This window comes from Canis lupus, chromosome 13, assembly GCF_003254725.2.
Source record: "Canis lupus dingo isolate Sandy chromosome 13, ASM325472v2, whole genome shotgun sequence".
NCBI lineage: Eukaryota > Metazoa > Chordata > Mammalia > Carnivora > Canidae > Canis > Canis lupus.
In genome coordinates this window covers 1,619,006-1,636,877 of record NC_064255.1, presented here as the reverse complement: position 1 = coordinate 1,636,877, position 17,872 = coordinate 1,619,006, and the positions used below count along the sequence as shown (strand labels likewise).

The window sequence follows — 17,872 nt, the reverse complement described above, 5'->3', positions numbered from 1 at the left end:
AAGTCTCATAGGAAAGCTCCAGTAATTAAAAACTCCCCCCCCCCCCAAAAAATTAAAAACTCCCAATATAAGGTTACATTAACAAACAAGGAAACAATCTATGATGAGTAAAAGTTAAGAACACAACAAACAAAAGGATTAGACTCTCAAAATATTTGGACATATATATTTTTATATAAAAATATAAAATAATTACATTTAAAACAAAAGAAATACTAAAAATGCTCATTATATAGTTTTATGAATTTATATCAAAATATATTTACAGTCACTTAGTGAATATATACATGCTCTATACTATAATAAATCAGATTTGATTTAATCATGAGTTGATATTCCCAAATCATTTAACATCCACATACTCAAGAGCAATGTGTTTGAAACCCACTCTGCATTAAGCATTGTACTGGTTGCTTAAATTAGGGTTATCCTCTGATAGAAAGATAATAGGCAATGGATAGTAGTGGAGCGGAGAGTTTTTATTTCACATCTAGGATAGCCTTGAAACAATATAATCATTATTTAACATCTTTACTTTTGACCCAATGGAAGCCTTTCAGACTAAATAATTTTACTTCTACCTTATAATGTCAGATAAAAAATAACAGAAAAAAACACAAATAATATGGAAATAGAAAAAAGCAACAAAGGTACAATTTTTCACTATATTTGGTATTGTACAAAATTCATTAGAGCTAAAACATAGTAAGTTTGCTTCACACAAAATTACTATCAAAAGAAAAAAATAATGTTCTATCTGAAAATATTGCCTAATATTTAAAGAATTAAATGGAATATTCATTGAATATATTACTGGAAGTCCCAGTCAGAGCAATTAGTCAAGAATAAGAGGCAACCAAAGTGGAAAGAAGTAAAATTATCTTTGTTCACAGAACACATGACATTATATGTAGAAAGTCCTAAAGATTCCACACAAACCCACACAAGAAAATGTTAGAATAAATTCAGCAAAGTTGCAGAATATAAAACAACACTCAAAAACCAGTTGTGTTTCTTCTATACACAAACAGTGAATGATCAGAAAAAGAAATTGATAAAACAATCCCATTTAAACTGCATCAAAAATAATAAAATACTGAGACACTGGGGTGGCTCAGTTGGTTAAGGTGAGTGACTCTTATTTCCACTCAGATCATGCATGATCTTATTATGAGATCAAGCCCTGAGTCAGGCTCTGCCCTGGCCGTAGAGACTGCTGAAGATTCTGCCTCTCTCCCTCTCTCTCTCTCTCTGTCCCTCCTCCTTCCCTCACTCAAACAAACAAAAGAATAAAATGCTTAGGAATAAATTTAACCAAAGAGGTGAAACACTTGTATGCTGAAAAGTATAAAATATTGCTAAATGAAATAAAAAATATGTATATAAATGAAACAATGTCCCATGTTCATGGACTGGAAGGCTTAATGGTTAAGATGGGGAGTTACTGTTTGATAGGTACAGAATTTCAGTTGAGTAAGATAAAAAAGTCTTAGTGATAGATGATCATGATGGTTGCACAACAGTGCCAAAGAATGGTACATTTAAAATGGTTAAAGGTAATTTTATATTGTATTTTACAATTAAAAAAATGACATACATTTAACCGGGACATAAAATCATAATTAACACTATGTTAATAGTTAACAATAACAATAGTGAAATTGAGGAAATAACTTAAAGAGAGACTACAGACAATGTAGAAATATTTTCTCAAGTGATACTGTCTGAGGACTTCCCAGAAGTGAAAAAATACATACCACAAAACCTCAAGTGTTGCACACGATAAATAACATATCTACGCTTAGTGGCAACAATTTATTTAATAAAGAGAGATTATCAATGCATGTGTCCCACAATTCATATGGTAGTATACATTAGGGACTTGAGACTTTTGTAGTAAGATTCTTTCATTTACAGATCTTCTTCACACAGATCAGATTAAATCCATACCTAACATAAAACTAGGAGCATTAAAAAAAAAAAAAAAAAAAAAAAAAAACTAGGAGCATTTTCATTGTTTATGTTTACAACTCAATCAGAAAAAATCCTCAACATTCTAAATTTCAATTAATTGCAGTAATGTTAGGAATTTATTATTAAAGTCAGAATTTCTTTTTATGTGATTGAAAAAAATCTCCCCTTTGTTAATATCTCCCTTTATTAATTTCCCCATTTTGGCAAATGAAGAAATCATTCTTCTAGATTATATTATAATACACCTACTACAACAAAATTGCTACAAATATCATTTTCATTGTTTAAAATCTATCTCAATGTTACTTTCTCGAGAAATATCCACAGATTCCATAGAATAAAACTGTGAATCATACTCCTACAATTATAGGGCATGTTCATCTCTATTATATCTTGTATCGGGGCCACCATTTCCTTTTGTGTAGGCTGGACACTGTACAATAGAGAGCACAATTTATACAGTACTTTGTGTGAATGGCAGTCCCCAGATGGACAACCAACAGATGTAACCACTCCGTGAGAATGTTGTCTTCACTGGTCTTCAATGTTTTTTAAATGTTTCTTTCTAAAAAGCCACTCCCCAAAGCAGGTATTCCTATTTATTTGGACATCTCAATAAATAAAGTACTTAGTAAACAACTGTTTAAAAGGAACACTCTTGGGCAGCCCCAGTGGCTCAGCGGTTTAGCGCCACCTTCAGCCCGGGGTGTGACCTGGGGACCCGGGATCCGGTCCCACATGGGGCTCCCTGCATGGAGCCTGCTTTTCCCTCTGCCTGTGTCTCTGCCTCTCTCTCTCTGTCTCTCTCATGAATAAATAAAATCTTAAAAAAAAAACAAAAAAACTCTCCTTTGTCTCTATGACTTAAATTCATCTATCAATTTCACTTGTACTATCCTTGTTTAGCAATTTATCACCCCCAGCTTTGATTAGAAATAAAAGACTCTTTGGTTAACCAAGTTTGGACACTATCACATTCAATATAGTGTGGTTGTTGTTTTTTAAACTGGAGGAGTTTTTATATTCTAAGAACATTAGGAATCTCCAAGAACTCACTGCTTTTACCCTAGAAGGGATATGTCCCACTTACCTTATAATGGCACATTTATAGATTCTTGACCTATGCCTCATTTGGGGGGAGGGGGGAGGGGTAGGAGAGGTAGGTCGGGTGGGGGCAGGTAATACCCATCATTCAGGTCACCATGTTTCACAGAATTTAGAATGAGCAGGGATAGAGAAGTTGCTTATGCAGTCTAATAAATCTATTCTAACATATGTTAGGACCTCAAAGCAAGTAAAAAATAATACCCATTTCATGGAGTTTGATTGCCTTTATTGATTTATTTGAAAAAAAAAAAATAACCCCTTTACTTCCTTCTTCTTCCCATTCTGTATTTTAGCAATAACTGTTTCCACAAGAAATATCTTGAAGCAAAAACAAAAATATAATTTTTACCTCTATCTTTTATACTAGTTTTCAGAAGTTCAGCCCTCTACAGTGTGTTATGGAAATGTATTAGGATGTTTTTGGTTGACTCTTTGACTGAGTGTCACTACTGGCATTTAAAGGTTAGGAGTAGGGGAATTAAGAGGTTCTATGATAAATAAGACAGTCTTAAAAAGCAAAAACTCACTCACAGAAACTTTTTTTAAGAGTTTATACCCTGAGCTCATGAAGACAGACACTTAACCAACTGAGCTACCCAGGCGCTCCCTGGCTCACAGAAATTTACACAGGTGAAAATCTTGTGTATAAGTATTTGGAAATAAGATTGAATTCCGTTTTTTTTTTAAAGATTTTATTTATTTTTTCATGAGAGACAGAGAGAGAGAGACAGAGAGAGAGAGGCAGAGACACAGGCAGAGGGAGAAGCAGGCTCCCTGCAGGGTAGCCTGATGTGGGACTTGATCCCAGGACTCCAGGATCACACCCTGAACTGAAGGCAGATGCTTTAACCACTGACCTACCCAGGTGTCCTTGAATTCAGTTTTGTAACTAAATACTATTTTTGGCATTTCTGCATGATTATATTATACACCAAGAGTCGTAGAAATGTAACTACTTAAATGAAATGAAATATTGCTTTGTTCAAAACTTTTTTAAAAAATATTTATTCATGAGAGAGAGAGAGAGAGAGAGAGAAAAAGAAAGAGAAAGAAAGAAAGAAAGAAAGAAAGAAAGAAAGAAAGAAAGAAAGAAAGAAAGAAAGAAAGAAAGAAAGAAAGAAAGAAAGAAAGAAAGAGGCAGAGACACAGGCAGAGGGAGAAGCAGGCTCCAAGCAGGGAGCCCAATGCGGGACTCGATCCTGAGTCTCCCTGGGCTGAAGGCGGCACTAAACTGCTGAGCCACCCAGGCTACCCTTGTTCAAACTTTAGCAAGTTTGCCACTATTTCAGAAAATGGATGCCACCAAAATGATGTCACAACACTACCACTTGTGGTATTGTATACAGACCTGCATGAGTCTATCTGTATCAGCCACATTCACAGTAATAATATGTACCTGACTACTTCATTATGTCTTCTTCTAACATAGTCATGCATGCCTGAACATTTAAATATATGTTGAAATAACTTATTATCTCTTGAATTATATTCCTTTAATCCTTCATATTTTGAGATATTGGGGTGTCTAGATGGCTCAGTCAGTTAAGTGTCTCATGATCCCAAGGTCCTGGGATTAAGTCCCACATCAGGCTCCCGCTCAGCAGGAGTCTGCCTCTCCCTCTGCCCCTTCCCCATGCTTGTGCTTTCTCTCTCTCATGTTCTCTCTTGCAAATAAATAAATAAAAATCTTTTTAAAAAAGACATTAGATACTTTTGAAACTATATATGTGGATTATATTATTTTTTATTTTCACTTCAGGATAGTAAAGGGGTATTATAAAATATTTGTTATAAAAGGGCACTGCCATATTGGGTGAATTTAGGGTGCTAAGAGTGAAAAGAAAGGCTTTTATGACTGAAGAGAGAAGGAAACGACTTTGGGTCTGACAGGATTGAAAACCACTAATTTAAAGATAATAATAAGACTGTGGTTTACAAAAAGAGCAGGGGCAGAGAAGGTAGGGCAAAGGAAGCATAAGCCTCTTTTTCACTCAGCTTTTAAGCTTCCATACTTCTGAGGAAACATGCCTTTACTGTGTCCTGTCTCAGGTTTTTTCCATTTCAGAGACCACCCCACCCCACACACACTGTCCTGAACTATGCACCATCTACTGAAAGTGATTAAAATACTGGGACCTAAAAGAAACATTAATAAACAGCCACTGCCACCACAGCTCCCCATGAGCCTTCTGAACCTGCCAGCTTCCACACAGTGAGGTCATCTTCACTCTCAATCCTGATACAGAACTCTGTGGTATAGATCACCCTTCACTGGCAAAAGAATTTTTCAAAAACTCTTACCTCAGTAGTAGTTCCAAAATCAGCAGATGGGCTGCATGTGCTGGTATCTGGAGGAGCTGTGCCTACACTGCTTCTCACTGGAGAACCAGGGACTGGCCCTGCCATGGTTTCTGGATAGGCTGAAGAAGGACTGAGATTGCCTCTCCTCTGAATCTTATTCCAGACCTTATTCACATTATCAGTTAGCTCATATAAGAGCTGCACCTGAGCAGAAGGAAAAAAAAAAAAGGGAAAATAAGCCTTTCAACTTCGAATCACAATTAATTAAATTATGACATGTGAGAAAAATAAAACAAAGTCCAGGGAAACAAGAATATATGAAATAAGAATCTATTAATGTACCACTGATCATGATATTATATCATTATCTATAATCTATGATACATAATCATATATAGTTATACATATGATAATGAATATTTTGATAAAATGATGAGATATACAGAGAAAATTCATGTAACAGGTTCACAATTTTAAGTATTTTATCATGATTTGAATTTGAAGGAGATATAACGAATTTATACATGAAGTCTGCCACATATTCATACTGTGATATTTTATGAGCAACTTAGCATTTTTGTGGGAAAACCATGTTATAGTAATAATGTTAATAAAACAGCTTATTATGGGACAGTGGATTACTTTTAATATATGAACAATAGAACAAACACAAAGAAATGCCTCTTAAGCAGAGGTCAGTATCAGAATTAGATAACAAATATATACTAGTAAATACGATTATTTAATTACATAATTACCAGTCTTATTTCTAAATGATTTCCACATTTAAATTCTCCTTACTTTTCTGAGGAATAAACCTGAAACAAGATTTCCTGTCCAGCAAAATGAAGTGAAAAAGGATGACATAACATAGAATAGTAAAAGGAAAATGTTACATATGAGACTTTGCTATAGATAAAGAACATAAACTATCCAAACTACTATTCCCCTTGGATTTGTCATTCCAATATTTAGAGAAAAAACTGTTTAACTTGCACATTGTTTGACTGAGTTCTAAGATATTTACATAAGATTTCATAAATAAGCATTAATCACGGAATTTGTATGACAACATATTGTAATATACTGCATAAAACAAATCCAAGGAAAAAAATGCAAACAAAATATATAAGCAAATCCACAGCTGGATACCATATTCTGCTTGCCATTAAAAAAAAAAAAAGTGAAATTCTCATATTTATAAGAAGTTTCAGCCCCAGGACACATCCAGATGATAAAGCTGGCTTCTTATGTGGGCAGAACAGATGCGTAAAAACACTGTTGTCAACCCTTATTTGATATAAAACAGTACTTGGGTTACAGTTTTCTCTTGTTTTATGTGTGATGAAGCCTCAAATCTCAGGTTATGGTTCTTCTTGTTTAAAAAAATAATCTAATGGCTAGAGATCTTACAAAAAAAAACCTCTCAGAAAAATTTGTGTTCAAATTCTTTTGTCCTTCATAATCAAGAAAAAGTTCTCGCTAAAAAGAAACAATTTTGTTGCAAACCGTATTTTGAAAAGAGATTATTTCACTTTTTCTTAAACTATTAAAACTGACAAGGAAAGCATAAATGGAAGAAAACAAGTTCTAAATACTTCTAAGGGCATAAGGTTTATTTATTTACGAGAACTGATGCTTTTATTGTCACTATTTTTTATTTCCTTTAACTATTAAACTTAAATAATTGTGTATGAATGTCGCTAAGTACATTCTGTAGTTAATGTACCAAGTAAACATGGACATAAACTTTAAACATTTATAGTTTCAAAGGAGAAAGTTACTATCACAGAATTCAGACTTGCCAAATTCAGAGATTTTTTAAAAAAAAAGTAAAACAACTTCAAGATAAATGTTCAACTCTTATCTTTTAAGCTGTCCTAAAAACTACACCAATTCAGGCCACAATGAGCAACTATTACCCACCTATTCAAATGATTAACATTAATAAGCCTAACCATACGAGTAATGACAAAGATGTGGAACAACTGAAACTCATTTACTACTGATGGGAAAGCAAAATTTAGACTACAGTTTGGTGGTTTCTGTAAAAGATAATATGTATGTCTTATTTACATACCTACCATAGGATTCAGCCATTTCACTCCTAAGTGTTTCCCCAAGAAAAGTAAGTCTATGTCCACACAAGGAACTGAACACAAATGTTTATAGCAGTTTTTCTGCAGTAATCTACAACTGGAAAAAAAATCTCAAATGTTCACCAATAAGTGGATAAACAAAATGAAATATATCCATACAACAGAGTGATATCTATCAATAAGAAATCAATATGAATTCATGAAAAACATGGCTTAATCTCAAAATATTTATGCTGAATGAAAGGTAGGGGGAAAAAGGAGAGCTAGAGACACAGACTACAACTGTATGATAATATGTATACAGTATCATAGCAAAATGACAATCCATAATGACAGCATCAGTAGTCGCCTGGAATGGGGGAAGAAGTGAAATGGAAGATAACAAAGTAGCATAAAGAAACTCTTGAGGATGATGGATGGATGCATTATTACAATTCTGAGAATGGATTCATGGGTTTACCTATGCAAATCTTATGGCATTAGACAATTTAAATATGTGCAGTTTTTTGTATGTAAGAATATTCCAGTAAAACTTTAAAAATCTCTAAGAAATGAGTACTATGTGAGGCAGCTTTATGTATATGTATGAAGGTTACTGAATATCAATAATACCTTGTATGTCAAATATTTACCAAATAACAAAAATGTAGTATTTTACTGTTTAAAAATTAATTTCACATATACGTTATAACCAACCATAAAGGAGACTTAACTGGACTGGAGAGGTTGAGAAAATTCTCAAGGAGATATATTTCTGAATATATTTCTGAATGGTGTCTACCAATTTAAGTGGATACAAAAGGCCATTCGAATCATCAGACTAGCAAGAGCAATAGCCAAGTACAGGAAATGATACAGGGGCAAGAAAATTCTATCCAGTTAGGCAGGAAGGACTTGTTGCAGAGTGTTAGGAGAGACAGTCAGACAGAAGAGGAACCATAAAAATAGAAGAATAAACCATGGATATACAATTTCAATGGAAATCAAGCAGGAATGGAATTTCAACAAATAATTACTAACCCATGGTGAACACCAAAGAGTTCTAAGTGAATACAAACTTAAAAAGGCTAGCTCATTTGGTATGCAGGTTATTATTAATCATTAGAACTGTTTCAAAAAAGAAAACCAAAAATCAAAAACCAAGAGTTTTTGCCAAAAATTTTTTTAAAAGCTTTTTCATATAAAGCAATAACCCTTACCCAGTCTGATTTTGCTTAAAGATAAAAATGAAAATCAGGGGCTCAGAAAAATTAAAAATTAGTGTTACTAGAATACAAATTCAGTTTTGTCTAAACTCAATGATATATGCCTAGACAGTGATGGCCAATTCTACTGCCTTTCTGACAACTGAACATAATTTATAGCAATAAAAACTATGAATAAATACAATAAAAAAGCAGCACAAACTCATTCTTTCTCCAGTTCTACATACTTACAACCCAAAAATGCAAAGATGGTTTTACATTCCTAGAAATGCCTTAAAAGAAGACAAAATCTATCAATTTATTGGCTAAGGGAAAATTGAAATTTTACATATTAAAAACATGATTCTCCAGGCTCTTTCAATTTTAGAATAAATACAATTTTTAAGGCCAAAGAGACTAGTGTCTAAAGACTCGAAAGAGAACTGGCAACGTTGGTAAAACAGTAAAGTTAAAGGGAAGGGTTAATGAAAATTACCCCTAGAAACAAAAACTCTGAATATTCCACTAGGTTAAATATTAATACTAAGGCCCTTGAATGGCAATGAGTTCTAGGAACTGCATAGTAGTTTAGTTCACCATAGTTGATACACAGATCTACAATAATATCTAAAATGAAAATGAATTTATTATAGGCATGCCCTATATACAGAGCTTACACTTCATTTTAAAATGTATAAACCACTTGAAGGTTTTGTATCTAAGCAATTATGAATCTAATTAATTGATATACCAGTATCAAAACTTCTGATATCATCCTAATAAACAAAAATAAATGATATATATGAAGGAATTTTTTCCTTAAAATGGAATCAAGATTTTTATATATTGGCTACAAATCAATAAAGCTTCTGATAACATATGCAAAATTTGATAGGTATATACACTGCTCATAGCTTTTATCAGATTCTCAAAGAAGTCCATGGCACAAAAAAGAACAAGAAGCACTCTCTTTTTTTTTTTAATTTTATTTATTTATTCATAGACACAGAGAGAGAGAGGCAGAGACACAGGCAGAGGGAGATGCAGGCTCCATGCAGGGAGCCCGACGTGGGACTAGATCCCGGGTCTCCAGGATCACACCCCAGGCCGCAGGCGGCGCCGAACCGCTGTGCCACTGGGGCTGCCCAAAAACAAAACAGATGGATTAGTGAGAAACTACTAAAAAAAAAAAAAAAAAAAAAAGTGACTTTAAGTCATTATCTTAAAAATAAACAGTAAATTTTAGGATGCATGTGGATGTCTATATTTTAGGGGTCCACAAAACTACTAATAAGGTAGGATACCCAGAAAATAAAAATAGACCTATGGATATATTTCATCAAGAAAAATTAAACATTTTTGGTAAACAATGCCATCAAGGCAAATTAACTACATTAAAAACACAAGGTTTATATTTATAGAACCTAAGAGCTTCCTAAGGGAAGCTCTTCAAATTATTAAAGAAATTTAATTTAAAAATTGGGTAAATGATATAAATTACCAACTCATAAAACAATTTCATTGGCCAATAAGCATTCAAAAATTGTTCCTTATTAATAATCAGGAAAATACAAATTAATGTAAATAATATGAATTGTCAATTCACAAAAGAGCAAATGCAGTGGCTAATAAACATTTAAAAAGATGCTGAAACATCTGGTTTCATTTCCTTTCAGCATGAGAGCCATCCTTTAAGATTTCCTGTAGTGCAGTTCTACTGGTGATAGATTGTCATATGTGAAAATGTCTTTATTTAGTCTTTATTCATAAACATGTATTTTTGTTTTTATATTTAGAATTTTGGGTTGAGAGGCTGTATTTTTTTTTTTTATTTTCATGATTTAAAGATATTGCTTTTCTGACCTTTACTTATACTCAGGAGAAGTAAGCTAACAATCAAATCCTAGTTCCCTTGTATGTAATATGTCATTATTCTCATGATACTTGCAAGATTTGCTCTTATCTGTGGCTTTCAACAGTTGCATTAAATCTGTGTAGGCATAGCTGCCTTCATGTTGTATGGGCCCTTGGCCACCCCAATGGGCCACTCTGACATGAAGATTATACTGAATTAAAAAGCAATCAAAAATAGCAGATTCAGGATAAGCTCTTTACCTTCCCCACAACTGCCTCAAAAAATTTAGGTAGAGAACTTGATCCAGGAAGAGAACTATCACCACAAAAAACTACATTATGATATGAATAAGGTATGGTAGACAGGGAGGAACCTAGAAACGCCTGTTTGATCAAATGTCTCTATGTCTCATGTCTATGTCTCATGTTTCTGAGTGGACCAGTAAACAAACATTAAATTACTAAACATTTATTTTTTTTCATCTTTCAATAAATTGCATTTTTGTTGTTTCAGGTTTTTATTTAAAATCTAGTTAGGTAACATATAGGGTAATATTGGTTTCAGGAACAGATTTTAGTGATGCATCACTTAAATATAACACCCAGTGCTCATTACAACAAATGCCCATCAACAAATTGGCCCATTCCCTACTTCCATCCCTCCATCAATCCTTAGTTTGTTCTCTATAATTAAGAATCTCTTATGGTTTGCCTCCCACTTTTCTTCCCCCTACCCTCATTTTCATTTGTTTTGTTTCTTTAACTCTACATATAAGTAAAATCATATGGTATCTGTCTTTCTCTGACTGACTTATTCACTTCGCATAATACACTCTAGCTCCCTCCAGGTCATCACAAGTAGCAAGATTTCATTCTTTTCGATGGCTGAGTAATATTCCAATGTGTGTGTAATGTTCCATTGTGTATGTATACACTCATACCACTTCTTCTTTATCCATTCATCAGATGATGGACAATTGGGTTCTTTCCATAATTTGGCTATTGTTGATACTGCTGCTATAAACATCGGGGTACATGTGTTCCTTCAAATCAGTATTTTTGAATCCTTTGGGTAGGTACCTAGTAGTACAATTGCTGGCTCATGGAGTAGCCCTATTTTTAGATTTTTAAGGAACCTCCATACTGTTTCCCACAGTGGCTGCACCAGTTTGCATTCCCACCAACAGTGCTAAAGTGATCCCCTTTCTCCACATCCTTGCCAACATCTATTGTTTTTTTGTTATTTTAGCCATTCTGACAGGTGCAAGATACTATCTCATTGTAGTCTTGATTTGTATATCCCTGATGATGAGTAATGTTGAGTATCTTTTCATGTGTCTGAATTATCCATCTGGATCTCTTCTTTGGAAGAATGTCTGTTCATGTCTTCTGCCCATTTCTTAAGTGGATATACAAGTTCTTTATAGATTTTAGATACTAATCATTTATCAGATATGTCATTTGCAAATATCGTCTCCCATTCTATAGGTTAGCTTTTAGTTTTGTTGATTGTTTCCTTCACTGTGCAGAAGCTTTTTATCTTGAAGAAGTCCCAATAGTTCATTTTGCTCTTGTTTTGCTTACCTCCAGAGTCATGTCTAGCAGGAAGTCACTACAGCCAATGTCAAAGGCATTACTGCTGTTGTTTTCCTTTAGGATTTTGGTGGTTTCCTGTCTCACAGTATCCAGAGGGAGTCTGGAAACCTATACTAAAGTAACCACTCCTGAAAAAGAGGTTTACTTGGAGTCTTTCTTTTCTTTTTAAAGTAGGTTTCATGCTCAGCATGGAGCCCAACACAGGGGTTGAACTAACAACCATGAGATCAAGACCTGAGCCAAGATCAAGAGTCTGACACTCAACCAACTAGGCCACCCAGTTTTTTAATCTTTAAAATTTAGGTTAATCTGGCACACAAAGATATAAAAGAGTATTAAAGCTGGTAATAATTAAACAGAAGTTGGTTTATGAGGACTTATGAAGACAAAGTTGAATTAAATGAATATAGTAAGAATTATTACATTGTGAGTAAGGGATTCTTGAAAGATGAGGTTCATAGGGCCTCAGTTTAATTCTCAAAAATAAAAGGTCTTGGCTTTTGAGGAGTAACAGCAAGGAGGCCCTGGAATCCAGGTGATGGAGGTAAGGACAAAAAGAGGAAGTAGACATGAGAAGGAACTACCAGACCAAAACTAAGCTCTATTTAGGTGATGACTTTCCTTAGAACCAGTTTATATTTAAAAACAACAACAAACCCTGAGCTCCATTCCAAGTAAAGTGGTATCTAATAAAGATATTTGAGAGCTCTAGGTTTAAGCCACATACATCACATTTAATAAGAGTCCACAGAAATCACAATACTATTAAGTATCTCAAAGTAAAAGAAACTTTTTGAAAAAGATTAATAATGGTTTCCCAGGTTAAACAATAATAGTAATAAAATTCATTCTCAGCTAGGACAGCTACGGATATCCAGAATATGTAGAGTAGGACAATCCTCTCAAGGCTAAAATGATATTCATAAGTTTCTAAAATAGAAGGCCTCTAGCAGTTAACTCCAAGTAGTAGCTGGCTATCATATAGGGATTAAGCTACTACAAATATAAATTACGAATACAAAAATTTTTTTCTATTTTCTCTAGAAGTTTCTTATCTCCTTTGGTAATTTGTTCTCAGGATCAGTCTCTCCTCCTTCTCTCCCTTCTCCAGACAACAAAGAACCTTTGTGTTACAATATAGAGGTCCGCATACTCTAACATTTTATATATATGTAATTTTTATATATAAAGATAAAAAATACATAAACATTTTATATATATGTAATTATACAATATGTACTCTTTTTTGTCTGACTTTCTTCACTTGGCATGGTGATTACAATATTCATACATGATGCTGCATTTTATCAATAATTCAGTCCTTTTAATGGCTGAGTAGTATTACATTGTAGGATAGGCCATAATTTGTTTAATTATTCATCTATTGATAAACATTTGGGTTGTATTCCGTTTGGGGCTATACAAATAAAGCTGCCAAATACATATGTATGAAAGTCTCTGCAAGCACATATATTTTTGTTTGTTCTGAAGAAAAACTTAGGGAGGAACTACCAGGTCATAAGCTAAGTGCAAGTTATTCTTTTTCAGGAATTTCCAAGTTGTTTCCAAAGCTGTATAATTTTTACATTCCCAGCAGCAGAATACAAAAAGTTCTAGATGGTTCACAATGTTCATCATTTTTATTTTAGCCAATCTAATTGATGTATAGTGGTGGATTCTCTATTCATGCTTTAGTTTGTTTTTCCCTGACAAATAATGATGATGACCACTGCTTCATGCGCTTAATGACTAGTGACATCTTCTGTGGTGAATGTTGAAGTCATAGCCCTGGGGTTTGTCTCCATGTTTGTTTGTTTGTTTGTTTGTTTTTTAACTGTTCTTTGTTGTCACATTATCCAGCAGAAAGCATTCTTTAAATATCCTGGATAACAGTTTGACAAATATTTTATTTTTTAAAGATTTTATTTATTTGAGGGAGCACATGCACAAACAAGCAGGGGGAGGGGAGAAAGAGAAGCCAGACTCCCTGCTGAGCAGGGATTTCCAAAGCAGGGCTCAAGCCCAGGACCTTGAGATCATGACCTGAGCCAAAGGCAGGCACTAAACTAACTTAGCCACTTAGGCAACCCTTGACAAATATTTTACAAACACTTTCTCCGAGGAATGCCTGGGTGGCTCAGTTAGTTAAATATTTGGCTCTTGAATTCAGCTCAGGTCATGATCTCCGAGTCATGGAATTTAGCCCTGCAATGAGCTCCCTGCTCAGCAGGGAGTCTGCTTGAGGTTCTCTCTATCCCTCTTCCTTTGTCCCTCCCCAAACTTGCGCAAACTTGTGCATGCGCTCTCAAATAAATAAACCTTTACCAAAAAAAATGTTCTCCTAATGTATAGCTTTCTGCTATCTTAATGTGTCTTTCAAAGAGAAAATGTTTTTAAACTTGATTATGCCCAATATCAAGATCAATTTGGAGAGCTCCCCTTTGGACAATATTGACTCATCCAATCTATGAACAGATGTATTTCTCCAGTTAGGTGTTCTTTAAATTCTCCTAGCAATGCTTTCTGGTTTTCAAGGTCAAGGACTTGGACATCTTTAGTTATATACATTTATGCTTCCAGGCACCAATATAAATGGAACATATTCATTTCATTTTCCAATTGTTTGCTGCTACTATATAAAAATATAACTGATTTTTATTCATGACTCTTGTCTCATCTCTACAACCTTGATAGTTTTATTAGTTCCAATAACAGGTTGTTAATTCTGATAGGATTTTCTAGAAAATATTTTATCATAAAAAATAGAAAAACCTTTACTTCTTTCCTTATGTCTTTTTATTTCCTTTGTTGGGTTTATTGGAATGGCTAGGGCATTCAGTATGATACAGAGCAAGTAGCAAAAAGAGGCTTTCGGGTTTTTTTCATATTTTAGTGGAAAACAATTCAATTCAGTATGATAATTGAGTAGGATATTTGATTTCCAACATATATCCTTTAACAGTTTGAAAAATTCTTTAATATTTGTAATTTGCTGAGGGTTTTTAATCACAAATGGGTGGTTAAATTTTGTCAAATGTTTACCTGTATCTATGGAAATTATCATAGGATTTTTCTCAACTCTCAAGAATAGTGAATTCTACCAAATGATTTCTGAATATTTTTTAAGAGAATTTTTCTGAATTGATTCTCCAATTTTTTTAAAAGATTTTATTTATTTATTCATGAGAGACAGAGAGAGAGAAAGAGAGAGAGAGAGAGAGAGAGAGAGAGGCAGAGACACAGGCAGAGGGAGAAGCAGGCTCCATGCAGGGAGCCTGACGTGAGACTCGATCCCAGGTCCCCAGGATCAGGCCCTGGGCTGAAGGCAGTGCTGAACCGCTGAGCCACCCAGGCTGCCCTGATTTCTGATTAAACCAAACTTGAATTTCTGAGATGAATCCTACTTTATTATCATTTATTAACATTTTTAAACACTGCTATATTGATTTGCTACTATTTGGTTAAGAATTTTTACATCTATTTTCATGAGGGATATTGATTTCTAATTCCTTCTTTTGTAAAGACTTTTTCCAGATTTGGTAATAGGATTATACTGGCTTCCAAAAATAATTTGGGAAGGAATCCATTATATCTCTGGGGAAAAAAATTGTGAAAATTTCCTATTTTTTTCCTTGAATATTTGACAAAATTCAACCATTTGGGCTTTAAAAGTTCTCTTTATAACCTGTTTTGATATCACATTTCCTTTATAGATATATATGGATATTCAGATTTTCTATTCTTGTATCATTGTTTATACAGCTATTTTTCAGTATAAAATTTCTATTTCATCTAAATTGTTAAATTGCTGGCATAAAGTTGTTCATATTCTATTATTCTTTTAAAGTCTGTAGGATCTGTGTGATAATGCTCCTCCTTCAGTCCCTATATTGGTAATCTGTATCTTTCTCTCTCTCTCTCTTTCTCTCTTTTTTTACTGTACCAGTCATCGCTGCTTTTATCTTTATTATTTTCATCCTTCTACTTATTTTGGGTTTATTTTGTTCTTTTCTTAGCTTTCTAGAGTAGAACCTTAAATGAATGACTTAAGATCTTTCTTCCTTTATAATGTAAATATTTAAAATTATATTTTCAAAAAAATTTAAAAATAAAAAATAAAATTTTATTTTCCTCTGAAGACTATCTTACTATATTCACCTTTTAAAATTGTCATTCAACCAAGATATTTTCTTATGTCCAAGTGATTCTGCCTTTGATTCATAATTTTGAAGTGTATTTATTGTTCAGATACATACAGCTTTTCTATAGTTTATCACCGATTTCTAATATATTTTGACTATGATAATACATTTTGATCTCATTAACAAAATGAGACAATGTACACCTGAAATAAAATGTGCATTCCATATTTGTTAGATACGATGTTCTATAAATGTCAATTAGATCAGGGTGAGTTCTCCGTATTTTTCATTCTTCTGGATCTCCAATTATTTATTTTTATCTGGTTGCTTTATCAATTGCTGAGAAAGCCGTTATAAAACTTCCTACTATGCCTGTAGTACTTACTTTTTGTATTTTCTATATCTCCATACTTAACTTTTCATCTAGGTGTTTTATATTTGCTGAGACAGACTGTATAAAAGTTCCTACTATGTAGTACTGAATAGATTCATCTGTTTTTTTTTTCTTTAATTCTAACCATTTTTATTTCATTCATGTCATTATTTATTTCTGGTAAATAATGTTTTCCTTATGTTAATCTAACATGAAAATAAGCAGGACCAGCCGTCTTATGCTGTTCTCCAACAACTGTTATCTGTTTCTTAATATTTCAAGTGCTTCCCTTTTAAGCAATATATAACGGAGTCTTGCTCTATAAACCTTTGACTCTTAATAGGAATAGCTGGATGGGGGGTCAGCAAACCTTCTGTTAAAGGACAGATAGTAGATATTCTAGGTTTTGTGAGCCATACTGTTTTCTGGTGCTCCTACTTAATTCTGCATAACAGCAACCTCAGACAAAATGTAAAAAATGGGTTTTCGGCCTGCAGGCTTTAGATTGCTAACTCGTGGTCTAAACACTCCTACTTAAAATCATTAACACATAACATCAGTGGTAAGAATAGCTTACCTCCATTATTTAATTTATTTATATCACAAGTTTTTATTTAAATACTAGGTAGTTAACATACAGGGTAATAATTGGTTTCAGGAGTAGAATTCCTCACACAAGTACTCTTCTTAATACCCACAATCCATTCAGCTCATCCCATTTCCCCCCACCTCACTCCAACTCCCCTCCATTTATCCTCAGTTTGTTCTCTATAGGTAAGTATTTCTTATGGTTTGCCTCTCCCCCTTCCCCTATGTTCACCTGTTTTGTTTCTTAAATTCCACATACATGTGAAATCATATGGTATTTCCCTTTCTCTGACCTCTTTTGCTTAGCAAAATAGACTCTAGCTTCATCCATGTTGTTACAAATGGCAAGATTTCATTGCTGTTTCTATCTTCTGTTTTGAAACTCTGTTACCATTTTTTGACTTCTTTAGATAATTTGAATATTTTTTGGTATTCCATTTTAATACATCTGCTGGCTTTTTGGCCTTATCTCTTTGTATTTCTGCATTTTATTTTCAGTAGTTATTTTAGGAGATTATAATGTATATTGGGAAACAGTTCATAGTCTAGAGTTTACATTGTACCATTTCACATGATATTTGGAAATCTGGCAACCATTACGTCCCTTTAATCCTCCATTAACTAGGCAGGGGGAAGGGAGAAAGAACAATGGTA

The 17,872-nt window shown here is 33.6% G+C and overlaps 1 protein-coding gene across 17 annotated transcripts in view; it reads right to left on the bottom strand.

Moving 5' to 3' along the window:
• The window catches only part of VPS13B (vacuolar protein sorting 13 homolog B), a 733,580-nt gene that overhangs the window by 335,857 nt on the left and 379,851 nt on the right, over positions 1-17,872 (bottom strand). For 15 of the 17 annotated variants that reach the window (XR_007401755.1, XR_004814450.2, XM_049093088.1 and 12 more), the window contains one exon: positions 5,383-5,586. Coding sequence is in view for 15 of the 17 variants with exons in the window: in XM_049093088.1 (XP_048949045.1) it covers positions 5,383-5,586 (204 nt within the window). In the remaining 2 variants the exon portion in view is untranslated. Of the gene's footprint in view, positions 1-5,382; positions 5,587-9,635; positions 9,807-17,872 lie in introns of those variants that run through there. The other 2 variants (XM_049093093.1, XM_049093094.1) reach the window with 1 other exon arrangement.